General features: G+C 37.5%; 1 protein-coding gene across 5 annotated transcripts in view; it reads right to left on the reverse strand.

Moving 5' to 3' along the window:
- Positions 1-15,491, reverse strand: part of NEK4 (NIMA related kinase 4) — a 35,466-nt gene extending 19,975 nt beyond the window's left edge. The window contains exons 1-8 of one of the 5 annotated variants that reach the window (XM_074283505.1): positions 15,159-15,491; positions 9,940-10,206; positions 6,544-6,741; positions 6,266-6,373; positions 5,241-5,395; positions 3,311-3,452; positions 2,674-3,072; positions 1,891-1,944 (exon numbers count right to left, since the gene is read on the reverse strand). In XM_074283505.1, coding sequence (XP_074139606.1) covers positions 1,891-1,944; positions 2,674-3,072; positions 3,311-3,452; positions 5,241-5,395; positions 6,266-6,373; positions 6,544-6,741; positions 9,940-10,206; positions 15,159-15,251 — 1,416 coding nt within the window. In that variant the 5' untranslated portion in view covers positions 15,252-15,491. Of the gene's footprint in view, positions 1-1,890; positions 1,960-2,673; positions 3,073-3,310; positions 3,453-5,240; positions 5,396-6,265; positions 6,374-6,543; positions 6,742-9,939; positions 10,207-15,158 lie in introns of all 5 variants that reach the window. The other 4 variants (XM_074283504.1, XM_074283502.1, XM_074283501.1 and 1 more) reach the window with 4 other exon arrangements.
- Between the last annotated feature and the right edge of the window lie 5,325 nt (positions 15,492-20,816).

Here is a 20,816-nt window from a genome sequence, read left to right on the forward strand (position 1 = left end):
GCACGTGTTTAACATTTATTAGATTACTTACCACCTAGGGGATGGGGTGTAGAGAAAGAAGGGAAAGGAAAATTTGGAACACAGGATTTTGCAGGAGTTCTGTACATGTGTGTGTGTGTTTTTTTTTAATAAAAAGCTTTAAATTAAAAAGAAAAAGTTATTATTTTTTTTAATTTTATTGGTCTACCTGAAATTAATGCTCAAGAGCCGAACATCATCTTTCAAGGAAAACTGTCCTGATATTCTAAAACCAATGGGTAAAAGAGAAAATGAAAGAATCCACCAATCACTTCCTGAAAGAGATCCCAAAATGAAAACTCCCTGGAATATTATAGCCAAATTCCAGAACTCTCAGATCAAGTTGAAAATATTGCAAGCATCCAAAAAGAAACAATTCAAATACAGTGAAGCCACAATCAGGATAAGACAAGAGTTAGTATCTTCTATATTAAAAGACTGGAGGGCTTGGAATATGATATTCCAGAGAATAATAGAGTTAGGATTGCAACCAAGAATCACCTACCCAGCAAAACTTTTTCCATCAGAGGAAAAGGTAGACATTCAATGAAATAGAGGGTTTTCAACCATCCGTAATGAAAAGATCAGAGCTAAATGAAAAATTTGATTTTCAAATACAAGACTCTGGAGCAGCATAAGGAGGTAAACAGGAAAGTGATATCATAAGGAATTTAAGGTTTATCTGTATACATTCCTATATGGAAGGATGATACTTGTAACTCATTAGAACACTCATTATTATAGCAGTTATAAGGAATATATAGACAAAGGGAATGGGTATGAGTTGAATATGAGAGGATATCTTTTTTTTTTTAATGATGAAATTAAAGGGTGAGAAGGGAATGTACAGAGAGAAGGAAAAGAAGAAGTGAAATGGTTCAAATTATCTGCCCTAAAAAGAGGCAAGAAAAAGCTTTTACAGTGGAAGGGAAGAAGGGGACAAGAGGGTAAATGAGAGATCCTTACTCTCATTAGAATTGGCTCAAATAGGAAATAGCATACATATGCAATAGGGGCAAATAAATCTATCTTACCCTGCAGGAAAATAGAAGGGAAACAGGATATGAGAAAGGAGAGAAGGCATATTGGAAAAGGGAATGCTCAGTAGCAAAACAGTTTTTAAGGAGGAATAGGGTGAAAGGAATGAGAGAATAAATGGGGGGGAAATACAATTAGCAATAGTAACGGTAAAAAAGTTTTTGAAGCAAGTTTCTTTATTTCTCAGACACAGAGGGAACTGTCAAATTTATAAAAAATAAAAGGCATGACCAAATTGACAACTAATCAAAAGATATGATCTGTGAACAAATTCATGCATATCCTTTGACTTGACTTAACACTACTACTAGTCCTGAATATTAAAAGAGATTCAGGAAAAAAAAAGGAAAATGACCTATATATACAAAAAATATTCATAGCAGCTCTCTTCTTAGGACAACAAAAATTTAGAAATTGAGGAGATGCCCATCAAATGGGGAATGGCTCAATAAACTATGATATTTGCTTGTGATGGAATATTATTATTCTCTGAGAAATGATGAACAAGATGCTCTCAGGAAAAAAAAAATAAACCTACAAAGTCCTCCATGAACAAAGTGAAATAAGTGTTTTGTGTACCTAACTTGTTCCACTGATCCACTACTCTCTTTCTTAGCCAGTACCAAATGTTTTTATGATTGTTACTTTATAATATAGTTTTAATCTGGTACAGCTAGGTTACTATCTTGAGTGATTTTTACAAAATTTATAAAGTGTTTCATTAGGAACTAAATAAGATCAAGTCAGCTGATCAAATTCTAACAAGAAAAAAAAAAAACATAATTTATCAGTTGAACAAGTAAGATATATTCACTAAAAGGTTAAGAGACTTACCAGGACAACAGGAACAAATGGTGCTAAGAGCTTTTCAGTGGAGTCCAAACTATCCTGAAACAAGAAGGTCTTGTATTTTCGTGAACAAATAAAACCCAGAAGAAAGAATAAGTAGTATGAAAATGGTACTCAAAGTAACTCTCAAAACTTCTGTGAATGTAATCTAAGAGCCAAATAAGGAATAAGAATGATAATTTTTAATCCTCTACTTCATTTCATCTTCGGAGTTCTAGGATACCAATTTTTAAAAAATATCCTCACTATTCTACTTTACCTTTCCAATCCTCTGATTGACTCCTTTCTTAATCCTCTGATGACTCCTTTCTCTTAATTAAACAATTATCTAATTCATTTTTTACTATACATCTTCTCTAGAAGCTGATTAAAACTTGCTCACATGGTGGTGGAAATGCACTGAATACTAAGGAAAAATAATTTTTAAAAATCAGAACTAGTAATGGAGTTGGCTTAGTCCTAGATAGTGAGGAGGGAGGGAAAAAGAGATGATGGAAAGTTAGGAAGATGCAAGAGAGGGAAAAGGGATGGAAATCTATGCAGCTGTTGAATTTTTCCCTATCTACTATCATAAGTGGTAGAGAACAGGATAAGATAGCTAAACGTGCCTTTAGTGCAAATCTCTTGTTTTAGCTTTTATATAAAAGGGTATATGAAATATCTTATTGTTTAAAATCTTCTTTTTAAAACAGACCTAAACAAGATATCTTAACCAGTACTTCCTACAGTACTCTGAAACTGAGAGTTGACAATGGCCAAAAACCTCACCTGGTGCATTGGCTTGAGATCCTTGTGTAAAGGCTGCAAAAGTTTCATCGTGTCATTCTCTTCATCAGCGACCTCAATAGAAGTCTGAGAGGGAGCTAAATTTTCAGGTTTAGTACTCAGTTGCTGCCTCTGTTCCTTCACTGGAGATACATTTAATTTAGCTTCTGGCTCATCAAAAATATTAGAATATTTTGATTTGTCATCTTGCAGTAAATTGTCGCTCTTTGAGTTTCTCCTTTCAGTGGCAGGTAAGATGTTAATATCCACTTTGCTGATTGTTGCTAAAGATTCTCCAAGGCTGTGCACTTCATTCTTATTGGGACGACTTTTAGGACAGGCTACTTCTGAGAGGCAAGTATCCATAGGCTTATTACCTTGGGGTAGACATTTTTCTTCAACCTGCAAATATGCTTTAAGAATTACTATGGTACTACTATCTCAAGTGTTTTAACAATCCACATTATTTAAAATGTTCTAAATAAATTAACTTTATTACCTTTCTTCTGGATGGAGTTTTAGAATTAATCCATTTTTTTAACAGGATATTCTTTTAAAAATTACAACTATTCCCACATACAGTCTGATAAGCTATTATTTTAACTATTGTTTTAAAATGTGTCCTTTTAAAGAAACATACCTCTGTAGATATCTTGGATTGCTTTGAGAAACATTGCTGAGAGATGATTCCTTCATTTTCTGATTCAATTTTTACAGAAATAACTTCAGCAGCAGGTTTGATTTTAGAATTGCCATTTTTAATATGACTTTTGGAAGTTCTCCTTCATAAAAAGAAAACAAAGGAAATATATTAAATGTGGCAAGATTCAAACATTTATTAAGCATAAGGTGCTTAATACCTTGTGCTAGGTGGGCTGGGGGTTACAAAGACAAAAAAGGAAAAAGTATACTCTACTGCGGTAAAAACATACACAGATCAGAAAATACAAAATACAGACACAATACAGTCCTAATAAGTTAGGCAGAAGAGTGGGTAGTTTTGATCTTGGAATCAAGAAGTCCAAAGTTCAAATTTAGCCTCATAAACTTATTATCTGTGTGATCTTGGGGAAGTCACTTAAATTGTCTGCCTGAGTTTCCTCATCTGTCATGTGAGGTAGCATTTAACTCTTACTATTGTTTTAAGACTTGGATGAGAGATTTATAAACTTTAAGGTGCTATATGAAATGCTATCTATTATTTTTCAGCTCTTTCTACTGAAAATATTTCTTTGGTTTGCCTTCTTTGTTATGAGTCTAGATGGAGTGTGCTACAGTAGATAAAAGTACTGATCTTGCAAGGGAAGAATGCAAATCCAGTTTCTGACTCAGACGGAGGAAACAAATCACTTAGCCTAAGGCTTCTCTGAAGAGTCAAGGCCTAGCTACAAGCTGTTTTAGAGAGGGCACCCACAAAGTCATAGTCACAGATCCATTACATACTAACGTACACAGGAATCTAAAGAGTGGGAATGGACTTTCCTTTGCTATGAAGGGCTGCGAGGTTCTCATTGGACATCACTGACCTCTGTCCAGGACCTGAGGCACAGATGTAGAGGTAAAGGTCAGGTGTGATATGAATCGTGCTCAAGCCCTAAGTTGCTTCCTCCCTTAAACTTCCTCATTCTGTGACTTCTAGTATATTCCCTCCTCATTGTTCATTCTTGACCTCCAGAGTCACTATTCCTCTCTCCCTGCCCTCAGGACCCACACATGGCTCAGATAGGATTCTTGATTAGGTCTGTCTTAAAAACAGATTATCTTTGAGGACCTTTCCAACTCTAAAATTCTATAACTTGGAAGAAGGTAAGGGGGTGGGGTGAGGATGAGAATAAAAAGGGAAAATAAGGAAAGGTCTCTTGTAGGAGGAGGCACTTGAGCTGAAGCTTGGAATTAGGCAGACCAAAGACAGAAATAAGGAGGAAGAACACTTTGGGCAATGGGGACAGCCTGTACAAAAACATTAGAGACAGAAGAAGATTGTCATACATGAGTAAATCAGACCAGTTTGGCTGGAATGTAGAATACATAAATAGAGTACATTAAAAAAAAAATGTAATAGACCATATTAAAGGAGCACAACGCCCTCTCCTGGGGGATCAGCTTCCTGCAATCTCTTTAAGCCCCCACAGTGGACAATCACAATGCTATGAACTAATGTGACATAGCAGAGAGCATTATAGACTTGGAGTTAGAAGGAGTGGGATTCCAGTGTGAGAGAAAGTGAGCCCAAAGCTCTGGAAACAGCTGTTTGGGGAGAAAAGGACAGGAGACAAAATGAGAGCTTACTTTTCTGGGGGATCCCTCATGGGTCCTTCAGAGATCAGAGAGTAACTTATTAGATATTAACAAATCCTATGTAGCCAAAACAAATTAGTCTTTGTCTTGACCCTTTAGGTTTCCAATTTTAACAAAAACAAAAAAGACAAGAGAATTTAGCCACCTAAGGCATTTACTATAAAGATTTGGCTTTAGAGTCCTACCTAGAGAAATATTAAAAATATAGACACCTTCCTTTACTGCAACTATGAAACTTTTTAACCCAGATTCTTGTATGAAAAATATCTTACGCCTTTGTGACCTCCAAAAATAAAGAAATATGACGTTTTATGTAGGGCTGCCTAAGGATGCTTCTCACAGAGGGTCTTTCCTCAGGCTTCTTGCTCAACATAGTTCTTATCAGTTCTGCCAGTTGTGGGCTATAGTCCTTTGGCATTGGTGGCAGCTGTAGGAAGAAACAACAGGACAAATAAAACTCAAATACTGGATAGAAAAAAAGTAAATCATCTCCAATAGTTTCCAACATGCATTTACAGCCACCAAGCTGACCTGCTCAGTGTATCTGTCCCAAGATAGCAATGGCTAAGCTGTTGTGACTGGAATAACAAGTTTTGGATACTTATAATGTCATAATTTTTATATCTAATCTATAAACAGTTCAATAAGATGCTAGCAAGAAATGGGCTAGTTATGTGATGAGATCAAGGGATGAAAGATGGATAGCCACAGTGTTCCAACTTGGTCTCTGCAGTAGGGGATCCTCATATTCACCCAGCCATCATGCAAAGGATATTATGTCAAACCATTAATCATGAAATGCTATTAAGAGGACTTGCTACATAATCCATAATAACATTTTCTGCAATTCTCAACTTAAGAATAGACATGAGTTGTTGCAAATGATGACTACTATAGAACAAAAATATGATCAAATCCACAAAGTGACTTATTTTCAATGGTTTTCATTTAATAACTACTTAATATCAAACTTAACAAACTTAATATCAAATATAAATGGACTACATACCCCCCAAAAGTTCCATGAAATCTGTATTGTTGCAAGCTCCCCATTTTCAAAAAAGTCACCCCATAATATTTTTCTAAAGCCATTAAATCAGTCTTACAATTGGTACTAAAAAGTATTATCAGTCCATTTCTCCCCCTTCTAAGCTCACCTTTTCCCATGAGGTACGATATTTTTTTCTGCTCATTCAATATAAAATAATGATTACCCAGAAAGTGGTTATTTGCAAAGAAGAGCTAAATAAATCTTATTCCCAACACTAAATACTATCAGTTCTAGATTTGTTTTTACCTTTCCTTCAATAATTCGATAAACTAAAGAATTCATGTCTTTTGCATTGAAAGCATGTTTCAGTGTAGCCATTTCATAAACACAGCATCCCAAAGCCCAAACATCAGACTGGAAATAGAAAAAGAAAGTGTGTCAACATAGTTATATGCTTATTAATTTTCAAAATAAAATATAATTTTCCTTATACAAATTTAAAGACAACTCTGCCCTTTTGTTCCTGCAAACAAAACATGAACAAATAGAAGCAGGATCAGTTGAGAATTGCAGCTCTTCCCTACCTTATAGTTGTAGGGTTTGTTTGAAAATAATTCAGGACTCATGTAGTATGGTGTCCCAATGAGTGTACTGGCCATGTCGTACTGATTTTCTAACACTCGGGCAATCCCCAGATCGCCTACTTTGATAATATTTGTTCTTGTTAAGAAGACATTTTGAGTTTTCAGATCTCGATGAAGGATGTGTTTTTCATGTAAATACTGTGAGGGAGAAAGAATACTTCATTAGTAGCCCACAAAACCCTCAATATCTTTTAGATCATTGTTTTGGAGTCCCTGGGCTATTTTCTTTGTAATAATCCTCATTATTATATAAAAGGCTTAATGTAGACCCTTTGAAAGTAAGAAAATTAAATCCCATACATGTCTCTCCTGAAGTTTCTAGGCATTTATATATTAAGACATGTCTTTTCAAGTAAGAACAATGTAAAAGGAAACCTCCAATGATTTCCAAAAAGTTGCCTTTCTTGAATTACACAAACCCAGTTAAAACTATTCTATTTTTTTTCCACCAAAGGTAGAAAATACAATTACACTGAGTTGAGTATTGAGGTATTGAGTACTGAGGCAGATTTCTTTTTTTGCTGAGACAATTGGGGTTAAGTGACTTGTCCAGGGTCACACAGCTAGAAAGTGTTAAGTGTCTGAGGGCAGATTTGAACTCAGGTTCTCCTGACTTTATTATACCACCTAGCTGCCCTGAGGTAGATGTTTTATTCAAGACAATATCACAGATTTAGAGATTTAAATGAATGATGGAAATCATCTAGTTCATTTTTAATTTTATAAAGGATCCAAGAGCAGAAAGTAACCGCAACGGCCATGCAGAAACACTAACATTTAAACCTGAGACTTTTTCCAGCCCCTAGGCAGCCTCTGTTACTTCCATTTTCCAGATCAGGAAGCTGGGGCACAGAAGATAAATTCCTAGCCTGGATAACACAGTCAGTGTCAGAGCCATAACCAGAATGAAATGAAACTCAAGTTTTTTAAATTTTTGGCCCACAATTACTCCATTAGAGTCAAGACAATAGAGGGAAGCAGAAAGAAAACTGAAGTTGGTGTCAGAAAGGCCTGTATTCCAATCCTGTCTCAGAAACTTCCTATAGGACAACAAGCAAGTTACTTAATTTCTGAACCTCAGTCTTCTTATCTGTGGAATAGAGGCAGTAAGACCTGTATAGAGAACCTCATTGGATCACTGAGAAGCTTACATCAAAGTGCTTTGCAAATGTGAAAGAACTCTATCCATGCGATCACAGTGTCCAAAATCAATTCCTTCTCACCAATGGGGCTTGTCCCTATCTGTCTCTGCTGTTCTCTTGTTTTCTATTAACTTCTTTTTTTTTTTAATGCTGGCATGGAAAGGATAACTGTGGAAGAGAGATGTGGTGTGCACCCCCAAGGTCCATCCTGAAGCAGGGCCAGAGAATTATTTCTATGTACAGTGTCCTTGACAATCTGCATAGACCCTTGCAAGAAAATGTGCTTAGCCATTCTCCAACTGATAAATGATCAAAGGATATAACAGACAATTTTCAGATGATGAAATTGAAAGTATTTCTACCCATATGAAAAGATGCTCCAAATTATTATTGATCAGAGAAATACAAATTAAGACAACTCTGAGATACCACTACACACCTGTCAGATTGGCTAAGATGACAAGAAAAGACAATGACAAATGTTGGAGGGGATGTGGGGAAACTGGGACACTGATATACATTGTTGGTGAAGTTGTGAACAGATCCAACCATTCTAAAGAGCAGTTTGGAACTATGCTCTTGTATCTATTAAATATTAGCTTCTTTTTCTATTTTTTAAATCATTCTATCTGTAGGAAGAAGTCCAGTTATATTTTCATGTGTTAATTAACACCCCAAATCTTGCTACCTTAAGACAATTTTTTTAGGGAAAATAGTTAATTGATACTGAATTTACTCATCATATGGTCATAAAGACTCAATTATTTCTATCAAAGGAAATTTTATTCCTAAAACGAATAAAGAACTGTGTCTGAAATCTCTCCCTATTATCTTGTGACAAGAAAAGTTATGACACTACAAATTTGTTCAAACAATAAAAAAATCATTGGGATAGAAATGTACCAACAGTTTTCTATGGTAAAAGTGACATCTAACATACCTGGCATTATTGGGGAAAATTAAAAACTTATTTTAAGTGCAAATGTAACCTTATCTTAAAGGATAGAAATGTTTCTAAAACACAGTGAGTGTATATATATATTTCCAATGTAATAAGAGGTATTTCCCTACCTCCTTAAGTGGACTACATTAAACATGAACAATCTTTACTTGACGCCTGATACTATGATTAGGAACACTGATGATTGCATCATGCATTCCTATCTAGGAATCACACAAAATAGCCTCAGACTGTTAATAGTTTTTAAGTACAGGTGGCAGGGGGAGAGGGGTCTGGGAGGCAATGAATACTGGGCTGAGTTCAAATCCAGACTTAGTCCCTCACTAGCTCTGTAACCTTCAGCAAAACTTCACCTCTACCTGTCTCAGTTTCCTCCACTGTAAAGTGGGGACAAGCACTTATTTCTCAGGGTTGTTGTGAGGATCAAGTGAAAAAGTATTTCTATAGGACTTAGCCTACTGCCTAGCATCCGGCAGGTGCTCCATGGAGTGCTAGCTTCAATTATTTCTTCTCTTCTTTTCATGGTTTTTATCTCCTTTCTAGCTCTTAGCTGCTATTTTTAGCTAATGATCAGTGGGCCTGTCTCTAGCAGTCTTCCTCTATGTTCTTTCTAAGTTTCTGCCTTTAACCTGCTATAGAGGGAAAGGAGATAACCAAGTGTACTAGAATTGTGTCTAAATGAAGACACTATAGGTTCTGAGAAACGGTTTTTGTAAAAGGCAGGAGGTTACATCTTGAGCTTTATGACCACTCATTTCCTTTAGTACAAGGCAGTGTGTCTGCATAAAGCAAGTCCTCAATAAGTGTTCCTTTCATTGATTTTTTTAAAACTAATTTTCTCGTTCTTGGCAGAGTTCCTAATAGCTGATGTTGATGGATGAGAGCTTTACACACATGTTGTTGCTTTTAGAAGGATAGCTCCCAAAGCAAGAATCAAGTAGTTCTCCTTTGAAACCAAGCACCCTAAAGATTTAGTAATTTGTGGCTCAGGAGATGCCAATTTTTATTTTTTTGACAAAGAATTTTAAAAGATATACTTTAATACAGCAGAAGTCAAATGTTTATGCCATTATTATGAATATCCTTGTTTACAATATAAAAATTTTTGAACTAGTTTTCCACTGATATTTGACAAAATTATAATTGAGGTGAAAGCTTTGACCAATTTCATTTGAAATTTTAAGGTCAGAAAGAAGGACCCAGAAGATGAGTTGCCACCATTCTGATTAATACCTGCAAGGCCATAGCAATCTGAACAAACCATTCCACCACCTGGTTCTCAGGTAGAAGCTTGCCCTTTTGTTCTTTGAGTTTTCGATAGAGATCCCCTCCTTCACAGAAGCCCATAACTATATAGAGCAGGCCATTTTCTCCTTCCCAAGACTCTCTGTAGGTAACAATGTTGGGGTGCTTCAGTTGAGACAAAAGCTGGGCCTCTTGTTCAGCAGCTTTCCGCTCTCGGCTGGAGGCATGTCGGAGGTTTAGTTTTTTGATGACATACTGCAAAGAAAACACACTTTTACACATATGTAGACATGTGCACACAAGTACAAATACACAGACATATTCTTTCTAATCCTCCTAAGTATTTGTAGGATTCCTATAAAACCTAGCTTCTAAACACAATTTCATTGTAAAAATAAACGACTCTATGCAACAAGGAGACCAATTCACATAGCACATCTCAGGTAGGGAGAATAAGTATGTATTGTGTAATAATGACAGTGAGAAAACTGTTATATGAAAGATAGCAGAGCTTCGAAAAGAAATTGCTGAAAAAAAAAGGTTCCAAACTGACCTATCACCAGTTCTATAACAATAAACACTGTATACTGCTACTCTCCTTTCTGAAAAACTGAAATTCTATCTTCTTCATGTCTCATAAGATGCCTTACAAAAGATGACTTTGGGTTTCTGAAAGCATTATCATTGGAACATAAACTCTGGCAAATCCTGATGGTAAAAAGGCGTTCTGTTTGAGCCTTGTGAACATCTCCCTGTTTGTCAATGAGAACCAGTTAAGTTTAGAGAGGTTCAAGAAAGCATTGGCCTCTGGTGGGTTGAACTCAAGGAAGGCTTAGTTACCAAAGCAAAAAAATACTTTGCTTTGGAACTCATGAAATCACATGCTAAGTTATAAAGGTAAATCTGAGCTGTTAGCAGAAGGAAAAGTGAAATTATAGAACCTTGAAGAAAACTCAGAATAACATTGGATATTTTCCACCTTAGCTTTCCAAAATGACAATTATTTATGAGTACATATGAATCAGTCATGTTTTATCATATTGCATGAAGCAACTGATATTATCAAACATTTGTAGAGCAATTACAGTTTTGGGGTGAATTTTTAAAAATTGTATTTAATATTTTATTTTGCTTCCCTGCTACATATAAAAACAATTTTTTAATATTTATTTTTAAGACTCTGAGTTCCAAATTCTCTCTTCCTCCCTCTACCCCACTGAGAAGGCAAGTAATTTGATGTTATTAATATTCAGTCATGCAAAACACTTCCATATTACTCACATCATAAAAGAAAATATAGACCCCCGCAAAAAAAAAAAAAAAAAAAAAGAACACTCAAGAAAAATAAAGTTTTAAAAATATGCTTCAACGTGTATTCAGATATCACTAGTTCTTTCTCTGGGGATGGGTAGCATTTTTTCATCATAAGGTCTTCAGAGATGTCTTAGATGATTATATTGCTGAGAATAGGAGTTATTCTTTTCACATAGTACATTTCATTTTGCATCTAAGGTTTCTCTGAAAGAATTGGACTCATCATTTCTTATTGCACAGTAGTATTCCATCACAAGGATATTCCACAACTTGTTCAAACATTCCCTAGTTCACGGGCATCCCTTCAATTTCCAATTCTTTGCCCCCAGAAAAGAACTGCTATATTTTTGTACACATATCCTTTCTTTTTTGCTTTTTATCTCTTTTTGGGATACAGATCTAGTAATGGTATTGCTAAGTCAATTGCTAAGGTGTGTATGGTTTTATAGCCCTTTAGATGTAGTTCCAAATTGCTCTACAGAATGCTTGAATCAGTTCAAAATTCTACCAATAATGCATTAGTATCTCAGTTTTTCGCCCACATCTCTTCCAGCATTTGTCATTTTCTTTTCTGTCCTATTAACCAATCTAATAGGTATGTGGTAGTACTTCAGAATTTGTTTTAATTTGCATTTCTCCAATAGTGAGTTACTTTTTTTCATATGGCTACAGTTAATTTTGATTATTTCACTTGAAAAGTCTTTTGATCATGTGTTAATTGGGGTAGCTCTTGTTTTTATAAATCTGACTCAGTTCTGTTTTTGAGAAATGAAACCTTTAATCACAGAAATAAGATTAAAAAATTTTAGTTACTATTGCTAACTATATTTCCCTCCATCCTATCTTCCCCATCACCTCCTCCCCACTGCCCTGCTTATTCCATTCTCTTTTTTTACTCTATCCTTCCTCAAAAGTGTTTTCCTTCTGACTACCTCCTCCCCCAAACTGTCCTCCCTTTTATCACCAACCCTCTTCTCTCAACCTCTTCCCCTACTTTTCTGTAGAACAAGACAGATGTCTACACTCAATTGACCATGTTTGTTATTACCTTTTTGAGCCAATTCTAATGAGAGTAAGGTTCACTCACTCCCTTACACCTCTCCTCTTCCCCTTTTCTGTAAAAGCTTTTTCTTGCCTCTTTTATGTGAAATAATTTACTTCATTTTACCTACCTCTCCTTTTTATTTCCTCTCAATACATTTCTCTCAATTTTATTTTTTAAGTAATATCATCCTTTCATATTCAACTCATACTTGTGCACTCTATCTAGATATGCTTTTAATTATCCTAATAATGAGAAAGTTCCTATTCCTAGGTAGGAATATAAACAATGATTTTCCTTTCCTGTTACTTTTCTGTGCTTCTGAGTCTTGTATTTCAAAATCAAAATTTCTATTCAGCTATGGTCTTTTCATCAAGAATGTGTGAAAATCCTCTATTTCATTGACTATCTTTTTTTTTTTTTTTTTTTTTTTTTTTTTGAGGCTAGGATTAAGTGACTTGCCCAGGGTCACACAGCTAGGAAGTATTAAATGTCTGAGATCAAATTTGAACTCGGATCCTCCTGAATTCAAGGCTGGTAATCTATCCACTGAGCCACCTAGCTGCCCCCTAACTATCCAATTTTTTTTATCCCTTAAGGATTATACTCAAGTTTTGCTGAATAGTTGATTCTTGTAATCCAGCTCTTTTGCCCTCTGGATTATCATACTCTACATCTTCTGATTCTGTAAAGTAAGAAGCTGCTAAATCTTGTGTTATTCTGACAGTGGCTCCACAATACTTCAATTGTTTCTTTCTGGCTGCTTGCAATATTTTCTCCTTGACCCAAGAGCTCTGAAATTTGGCTGGAATATTCCTGGGACTTTTTATTTTGGAATCTTTTTTAGGTGATTAGTAGATTATTTCAGTTTCTATTTTATCCTCTAATTCTAGTATATCCAGGAACTCGTCTTTGATAATTTCTTGAAATATGATATCTAGGGTCTTTTTTTGATCATGGATTTCAGATAGTCCAATAATTTTCAAATGATCTCTTCTGACCTATTTTCTAAGTCAGCCATTTTTCCAAGTAGATATTTTACATTGTGTTCTATTTTTTCATCCTTTTGGTTTTATTTATTTCTTGATTTCTCATATAGTCATGAGATTTTATTTGTTCAATTCTACTGTTTAGGGAATTATTTTCTGCAGTGAGCTTTTGTACCTCCTTTTCCATCTGGCCAGTTCTACTTTTTAAGGCATTCTTTCTCTTCTCTTTTTATACCTCTTTTACTATTTGATCTATTCTGGTTTTTAAGGTGTTATTTTCTTCAGTATTTGTTGTTATCTCTTTTACCAAGAGGTTGATTCATGATTTTCTTTTATCACTCTCATTTCTCTTCCTAATTTTTCCTCTTCCTTTTACCTGATTTCCAAAATCCTTTTTGAGTTCTTCAGTGACCTAAGACCAATTCATATTTTTCTTGGACATTTGGAGGAAAAAGCTATGACTTCTTTAGAATGTGCATTTTGATCTTTCTTGTCATTATAGTGATTTTCTAAGGTCAGAATTATTTTCTGTTGTTGACTCATTTTCTTAGCCTATTCCTTGATTTTTTATTCTTGGTGGGGCTCTGCTTCCAGGGTGTACGGTCCAGTATCCAAAGCTTTTAAGGGTTTTTAATGCATCTGTTTTCAGAGATACTTCTAGAGACCTGTAAATTTTCAGTATGATCAGAAGAGATGAACGCGCTTACTACTCTCCTGGCCCTTGCTCTGGTCTATGAGTAGCCATAAGCACTTTTTTCTGCCCTGGAACAGTGATGAGGGACCCCACTCCAGTTTACAAGCTCTAGTATACTCCACCTTGCTCTGGAACTACCAACCAGGACTAGGACTTGAAATTGAACATGGGCAATGTAATAGACTCCCAACATATTGCTAGTAAAGAGACTAGGGTCACCTGCAATTGATCTTCCTATAGGAATCTTTTTTGGAGTCAAATTAATTATCTTACTGATGATGAGTCAGAGAAATCCACTCCAAGAACTATCCCTCCTCTAGTCTTTGAACCCCTATTTTCAGCCTGAATTGTCTTACTCTTAATCCTTTATCCCTCACTATTTTCCACCCAACAGTCCCAGCCAGAGCCTCCATCCACATTTTCAACCCTGCTGTCATGGTGACCTTCCATTTTGGGTTCGCTTCCTCCTCCACATTCCATAACTCTAATACCAAGAATGACTGTTAACAGACTCTAAGCTTCATAAAGCACTTTGCCAATATTATCTCAAGTACTCCTCAGCACCACAAAGATATGGTTGGACTGAAGATAAAGTAGATGAGGAGGAGAGAAGGGAATTAGCTCGGGGGCAAGATACGAGTTCAGGGTTCCAGATTGCAGGTCTAGCTCTGGCCCCTCTGGCACTACAGCCCTTGGCTCCTTGCAATTATTCTCGGAGTTCCGTTCACTTCGGGCCATCTTTGCTCCTCGACTCTAGGCCCAAAGTTTCCGGCCTAGACCTTTATGCGCATCTTTGGGAATCATCATTTCCCAGCCCAGCTTTTCTAAGTCTTGGGCTGCTAACTTCTCCTAGTCCAGCCCAATACACATTAGGTCTTTGTGCTGGAAATGGGGATACAAAAACAAAAAATGGAGGAAAAACATTCCCTGCCCCCTTTAATTCTACATTAAACAGGGTCGCACAAACATGACAATCTGAGGAAGGGGGAGAAAACACCAGCAACCCCAAAGGGGTTTTCCCTTGGAGAAGCAAGGTCCCAGAGTACAGAACACGGTACCGTCCCCCTCCTCCTCCTCCTCTTCCCTCCCCAACTCTGAGTCCCGCCCCTCCTTTTCGCTCCCCGATTCCTCCCTCCCCCCTTTTCTCCCCCGCCCCCCTGCGGGTCACCTGCTTGCCGTCCTGCCGGTGCCGGACAAGCGTCACCTCCCCGTAGCTGCCCTTCCCCACAGCCCGCAGGAAGCAGTAGGCAGCCAGGGGCATGGTCTCCGCGAGTGGCGGCGGTGGCGGCTGGAGGCCGGACCGCCGCTCATTCCCCGGCAGGGGCGGCGGGAAGCCTAGGCGCTCATTCACCGGGCTGGGGAGGCAGCTGGGCCTAACGAGAGCCCCGCGGCCAGAGGGAAGCCGACGCCGCAGCCGCTGCCATAGCGATTCCTGCTCCGCCACTGCGCATGCCCCGGAGGACCAAACATTGAACACATTCGGGACGCTCGTCCCGCCGGTGGCCAGAGCGTACACCGGACTCGTTGGCCCTAATGTAGCTGCACACCGCCCCCTTTTGTCGGGGAGGGATGGGGCACAATTATAGGTAAAAGTGGTGTTGACTCTTCCCCTTCCGCCAGCACTCCGGCTTGCACCGATATTAATAACAAGGTATCAGGATTCAAGTAGGGGCGGGGAATCTCACAGATTCTAAGAGACAAGGAGAACTGGGGGCGGGGCAGAGCAGCCCCTCGAATCTAGGAGAGGCCACGCCCTCAAGGCCGGGCGAAGGCCGATTCCACGAGGACCCGCGCCCCTCCCCTTCCCACGTCTACCTCCCATCTTCGGCCGCGAGCTTTTCCGGAAGCCCCCAGTCCAGTGGATTATCTCCATTTTATCTCGGCCGCGAGCTTTTCCGGATGCACCTGAGTACTGTGGATTATCTCCTGTATCTCGGCTGCAGTCCTCGGCGAGTCGGCCCCATTGGATTGTGGGCTTCCTGCGGGCAGGCGCTGCCTTTCTGCCTTTCCTCTTATCCCGTGTTTAATAAATTCTCATCGATTTGTGGATTAGCTCTCCTCTCTCTTCCACTTCTCCTCAGCTTCCAGTGCTTTTCCCTTGTTATTTTGTGTTTACTTGATATATTTTATTTAAACCTAACATACATATGGGCCCAATTTAAACCATTTATTTAAATCTATAGACACATATAGATGCACATATATCACACAAAGTTTTGTACCATGTTCCTCCGACCCCATCCCCCATTAGATTACAAAGCCTTTGAGGGCAGGGACTATTTTACTTCTGCCTTTGTATGCCCAGAGGCCACAGCGGAGTGTGGCTAAATAATGACTTGAAAATACTCCCGGAGCTTTAAATTCTACTAGACTGGCCAGTCCAGGAGGCACAGACGAACTCTCAAGAAAGAAATTTTCAGAAACAAGCAAATAAAGAAAAATGATTATGATAAGGAGGAAAAGTCTGAAGCGATCTTTGTGGAAAATAAGGAAACTCACCATTCCTTTTAGATTTATTATTTTTTATTTTACAAAAAAAAAAAAAGTGTAAAAAATGGATGCAAGGAAAGACACCAGGACGGATACAAAAGTGTGGTAGCGCAGTAAAAGTAGCGTCAGGGATTGTCACACTCAGAAACTTGCCCGGGGAGAATTGAGAGTAGGAGAGGAGAGAAGTCCAGCTTCAACATTATGGCTTTGTCTCTTAGTACTTCACCTTGACTCTAGAGCTCCTCATCTTGATCCAAGAATTCTGGCATCTCTCTCCTTGGGGTAGGTGCAGGAACTCTGCCTTCTAGTTCTACCATTTTTCAGGTCAAGAAATGGACTTCTTAAGCAGCTGGGTGGTGCAGTGGATAGAACACCAGCCCTGAAGTCAGGAGGACCCTGAGTTCAAACTTGACCTCAGACACTTCCTAGCTGTGTGATCCTGGGCAAGTCACTTAACCCCAATTGCCTCAGCAACAAAACAAAAAAAAAAAAGGAAGAAAGAAATGGACTTCTTCTGGAGCCACATACACGGCACCACCCTCCAGAAACTGTTTTACAGCAGTACTTTGCTGATACATACTCTTTCCATGGCTACTATCTCTAGGACTGAGACATTCTACCCAGGCATCTTCCTACCTTTCATCTCCAGGCTATGCAATCAACCTGAGTTCACTTTCTGAACTAATTTCCCTTCTCTCAGCTTTGATCTTTGATCAAGCTCTCGGACTCAATTCTGGTCTCTTCCCTATGTTATTATGTTATTAACACTGTTATTAACTATGTTACTAACATTGGTTTTGCACCTGAGTTTGAACTGTCTCTGCTATTTCTTCTTAACCACCCTGGACCTGTCCATCTTTGCTCACACTGTCTGCCTGAAATCTTTATTGTCAGAATCCAACTTAGATCCTGTGTCTTTCCATGAATGAAAAATGAAATTGATCTTTCCTTCTTCAGATTTCTCATAACACTCTATCTGAACCCTTATCCTTACTTACCTTCTTTTTCCATATGTCACAGTTATTTGTGTATTTCCTCTTCCCCAGCTTTAACTCCTGTTAGCTGTAGGGTTTGCAATAACTTTTAGAGAACAGAGTCTGTGTTACATCTAAATCTTTGTATCCCTAGCAATTGGAATATTTTACACATAAGAGATGATGCTTAATTATTTGTTGAAAAGTCATTCTGTATTACTTTTGAAGATTACAGTATGGGCTATAAAATAATTGGATACTCGCTGATTCATAATTTACGGTTAGCAATCATCTATCCAGGGGTATTGGATTTACTCAAAGTTATTTTAACTTATTACTTAAAATGCCTGTTTCTAGTCTTGATAATTGGAAAAGTGGATTCAAATTCATAGGACCACTTCCTGAAATATAACCCCTATTACTGATTTTAGAAACTAAGCTAAAAGCAGAATTCTCTTTCATTGGCCCTGTGTTTCACAAAATGGTTGTAATCCTTAATATCATCTTGAAAGTTTTGTTATGTTGCAGAAAACTGAGAAGATGGGCAAAGGAATCAAAGACACTTTAGAAAAATCTTAAAATAAATTTGAATGATTATTTTGATATTACCTGCATTTCTCAGTGAATCTTTCTTCCTTTCTCTCCAATCATCTTTTAGAATGGAAAATGAAAATGAGAGGGGTAAATGTCAATATAACTAACCAACATATCAAAAGTTCACATTGATTGTATCCTACTTCAAGAAATGAAGCTGTCGTTCTATATCCTCTTTAGGACCAAACCTGACCATTATAATTCCACAGCTTTAAGTTTCAATAGACATTTTTATATACACTTTATATACACTTTTCTTTCTTTCTAAAGACAATTGGGGTTAAGTGATTTCCCCAAGGTCACACAGCTAGGAAGTATTAAGTGTCTGAGGTCAGATTTGAATTTAGGTACTCCTGAATTAAGGGCTGGTGCTTTATCCACTGAACCAACTAAACTGCCCCTTTATATAAAAAAAAAAAACCAAAGAGCACATGTTGACCAGCCAAATTAGCTTTCTCTCTCTGTCTGTCTCTGTCTCTTTCTCTATCTCTGTCTCTCTTTGTGTGTCTTTCTGTCTCTCTTTCTGTCTGTCTTTCTGTCTCTGTCTCCCTGTCTTACTCTTTTTTTCTGTCTTTTTCTGTCACCATGTCTTTCTTTCTCTTTCTCTGTCTCTGTCTCTCTGCTTTTTTCTTTGTCTGTCTGTCTATCTCTCATTTATCCCCTGAATCCTGGCTCCTGGGAGATCTCACCATATTCTTGCCAGACTCAATGTGATCATCTGGTTGGCATTAACCCTATTACAACTCAGAATTCCTAAAATCAAGTGATCCACCAGCTTCAGACTCTCCAACACCAGGAATTACAGTTGTGTACCATCATGTCTGATCATTATAAACTATTTTGATGAATCATGTTGAAAATTTTTACAACCTAGAAAGATAATCTGGTTAAGCACTAATCATTTTATCAATCAAAAAAAATTTATCAAGTACTTATAATCAATCAATAAATATTTATTAAGCACCTGCTGTATGTCAAGCACTATACCAAGCTCTGTGCTGGGCAATGGAGATGCAAAGCTCTCAAAGAATTCAATGGAATACAGAGTTGGAACTGAACTCAAGCAAATCATGTCAGCACTTGGACATCAACACTCAAATAAGTAGTTCAAGTTTTAGCAAGCCATCTAGTGGTTCGTGTAGGGATTACATTCTGAGTGCCTATAGGTCTACTACTTTTGCCCTTTACATGCCTTTTTCTCTCTGTCCATGCAGAACGGTGCTTCAGGTGAAAGGGGAAACCCCTAAGCTACCTATTCACTTAACAAACATTTCTAAAGCATATCCCATATGCTTTTTAAGAAATAATCAGGGAAATTACATTCCACCAAAAGGCACTATAGACAAGTATATTAAACATTTTACAGCAAATTTCTAAGATAAAGGCCTCATTTCTCAAATATGTAAAGAACGAAATCAAATTTGTAAAAATAAGAGCCACTAAATGATCAAGAAATATGAACAGCAGTGTTCAGAAAAAAATCAAAACTATTTATAGCCATATTTTAAAAATGTTCTAAATCACTATTGATTAGAGAAATGCAAATTAAAACAACTATGAGGTACCACCTTACACCTATCAGAAATGATAAATGCTAGAGGTGATATAGGAAAATAGATAAATTAATATACCTGTGAAAGGGGAGGGGAACTGTTCCCTTTAAGATTATCACTCTTAGAGATTGTGTCTGTCCCCTTTTCTGATCTCAGAGATCAGGCTCCAAGGATGTCCCAGGCTCCAAGGATTCAAGACAGAGCCCCATCCTCCCAGGAGGAAGCAATATGATTTAGGGGCAAATCAACTCCCATAAAAATTCTAAATTCTCATTCAATTGAGGAATCCTGGTCTGATCAGCTTGGGCTGTCCCAGCTCCCACCAAGATACCCAATATAACAGCTTCCCTCAACTAAGCTCTTTGCAGATGGCCCTACGCAGCTTGCTCAGTTGCCAGGACCCTTCTGCCTGCTGAGAAAGCATTCTCAGTGCCAAAACTCCATTTCCCAAATAGATCTTTGCCACTATAGAAGTCAGTCCCTTAGCAAACTGATTTCTGTCCAACAATAAACTTTCATTTTGCAACTAATAATTCAGGAATAATTGAATTCTTTCACTCTAAACCTGCAGCCGATTTAAAGGGGATATTTAACAACTCTGTTATTGCCACTAACCTCTTGACCATCATGGATTGAGAGCATTCAAACTGCATAACCTGGAGTTGTGATCTGGTCCAACTATATTGGATAATAGTTTGGAACTATGTCCAAAGAGTTATAAAACTGGGCATTCTCTTTGATCCAGCAACATCACTACTAGGTCTATATCCCAAAGAGAATAAATAAAAAGGAAGAGGACCTGTATGTACAAAAACATTTATAGCAGCTCTTTTTGTGCTATCAGAAATTACAAGGGGAATAGTTTCAGAAAAGCTTGGGAAGACCTATACAGATGGATACAAAGTGAAGTGAACTGAACTAGGAGATCATTATAACAATATTATAATGATGATCAATTGTAAAAGATTTAGCTAATCTGATCAATACAATGATCCAAGACAATTCCAAAGGATTCACTATGAAAATTGCTATCCACCTTCAGAGAAAAAGAACTGTTGAACGCTGAATGCGAATTGAAATAGAATTTTTCTGTATTTTTCTTGTATTTCTGACAGCATGGCTGAATAGAAGTATATTTTGCATGTATCATGATATTATATTGTTTGTCTTCTCAGTGGGTAGAGGCAGGCCTGGGAGGAGGTATAGAATTTGAAA

This window comes from Sminthopsis crassicaudata, chromosome 1 (assembly GCF_048593235.1).
Source record: "Sminthopsis crassicaudata isolate SCR6 chromosome 1, ASM4859323v1, whole genome shotgun sequence".
NCBI lineage: Eukaryota > Metazoa > Chordata > Mammalia > Dasyuromorphia > Dasyuridae > Sminthopsis > Sminthopsis crassicaudata.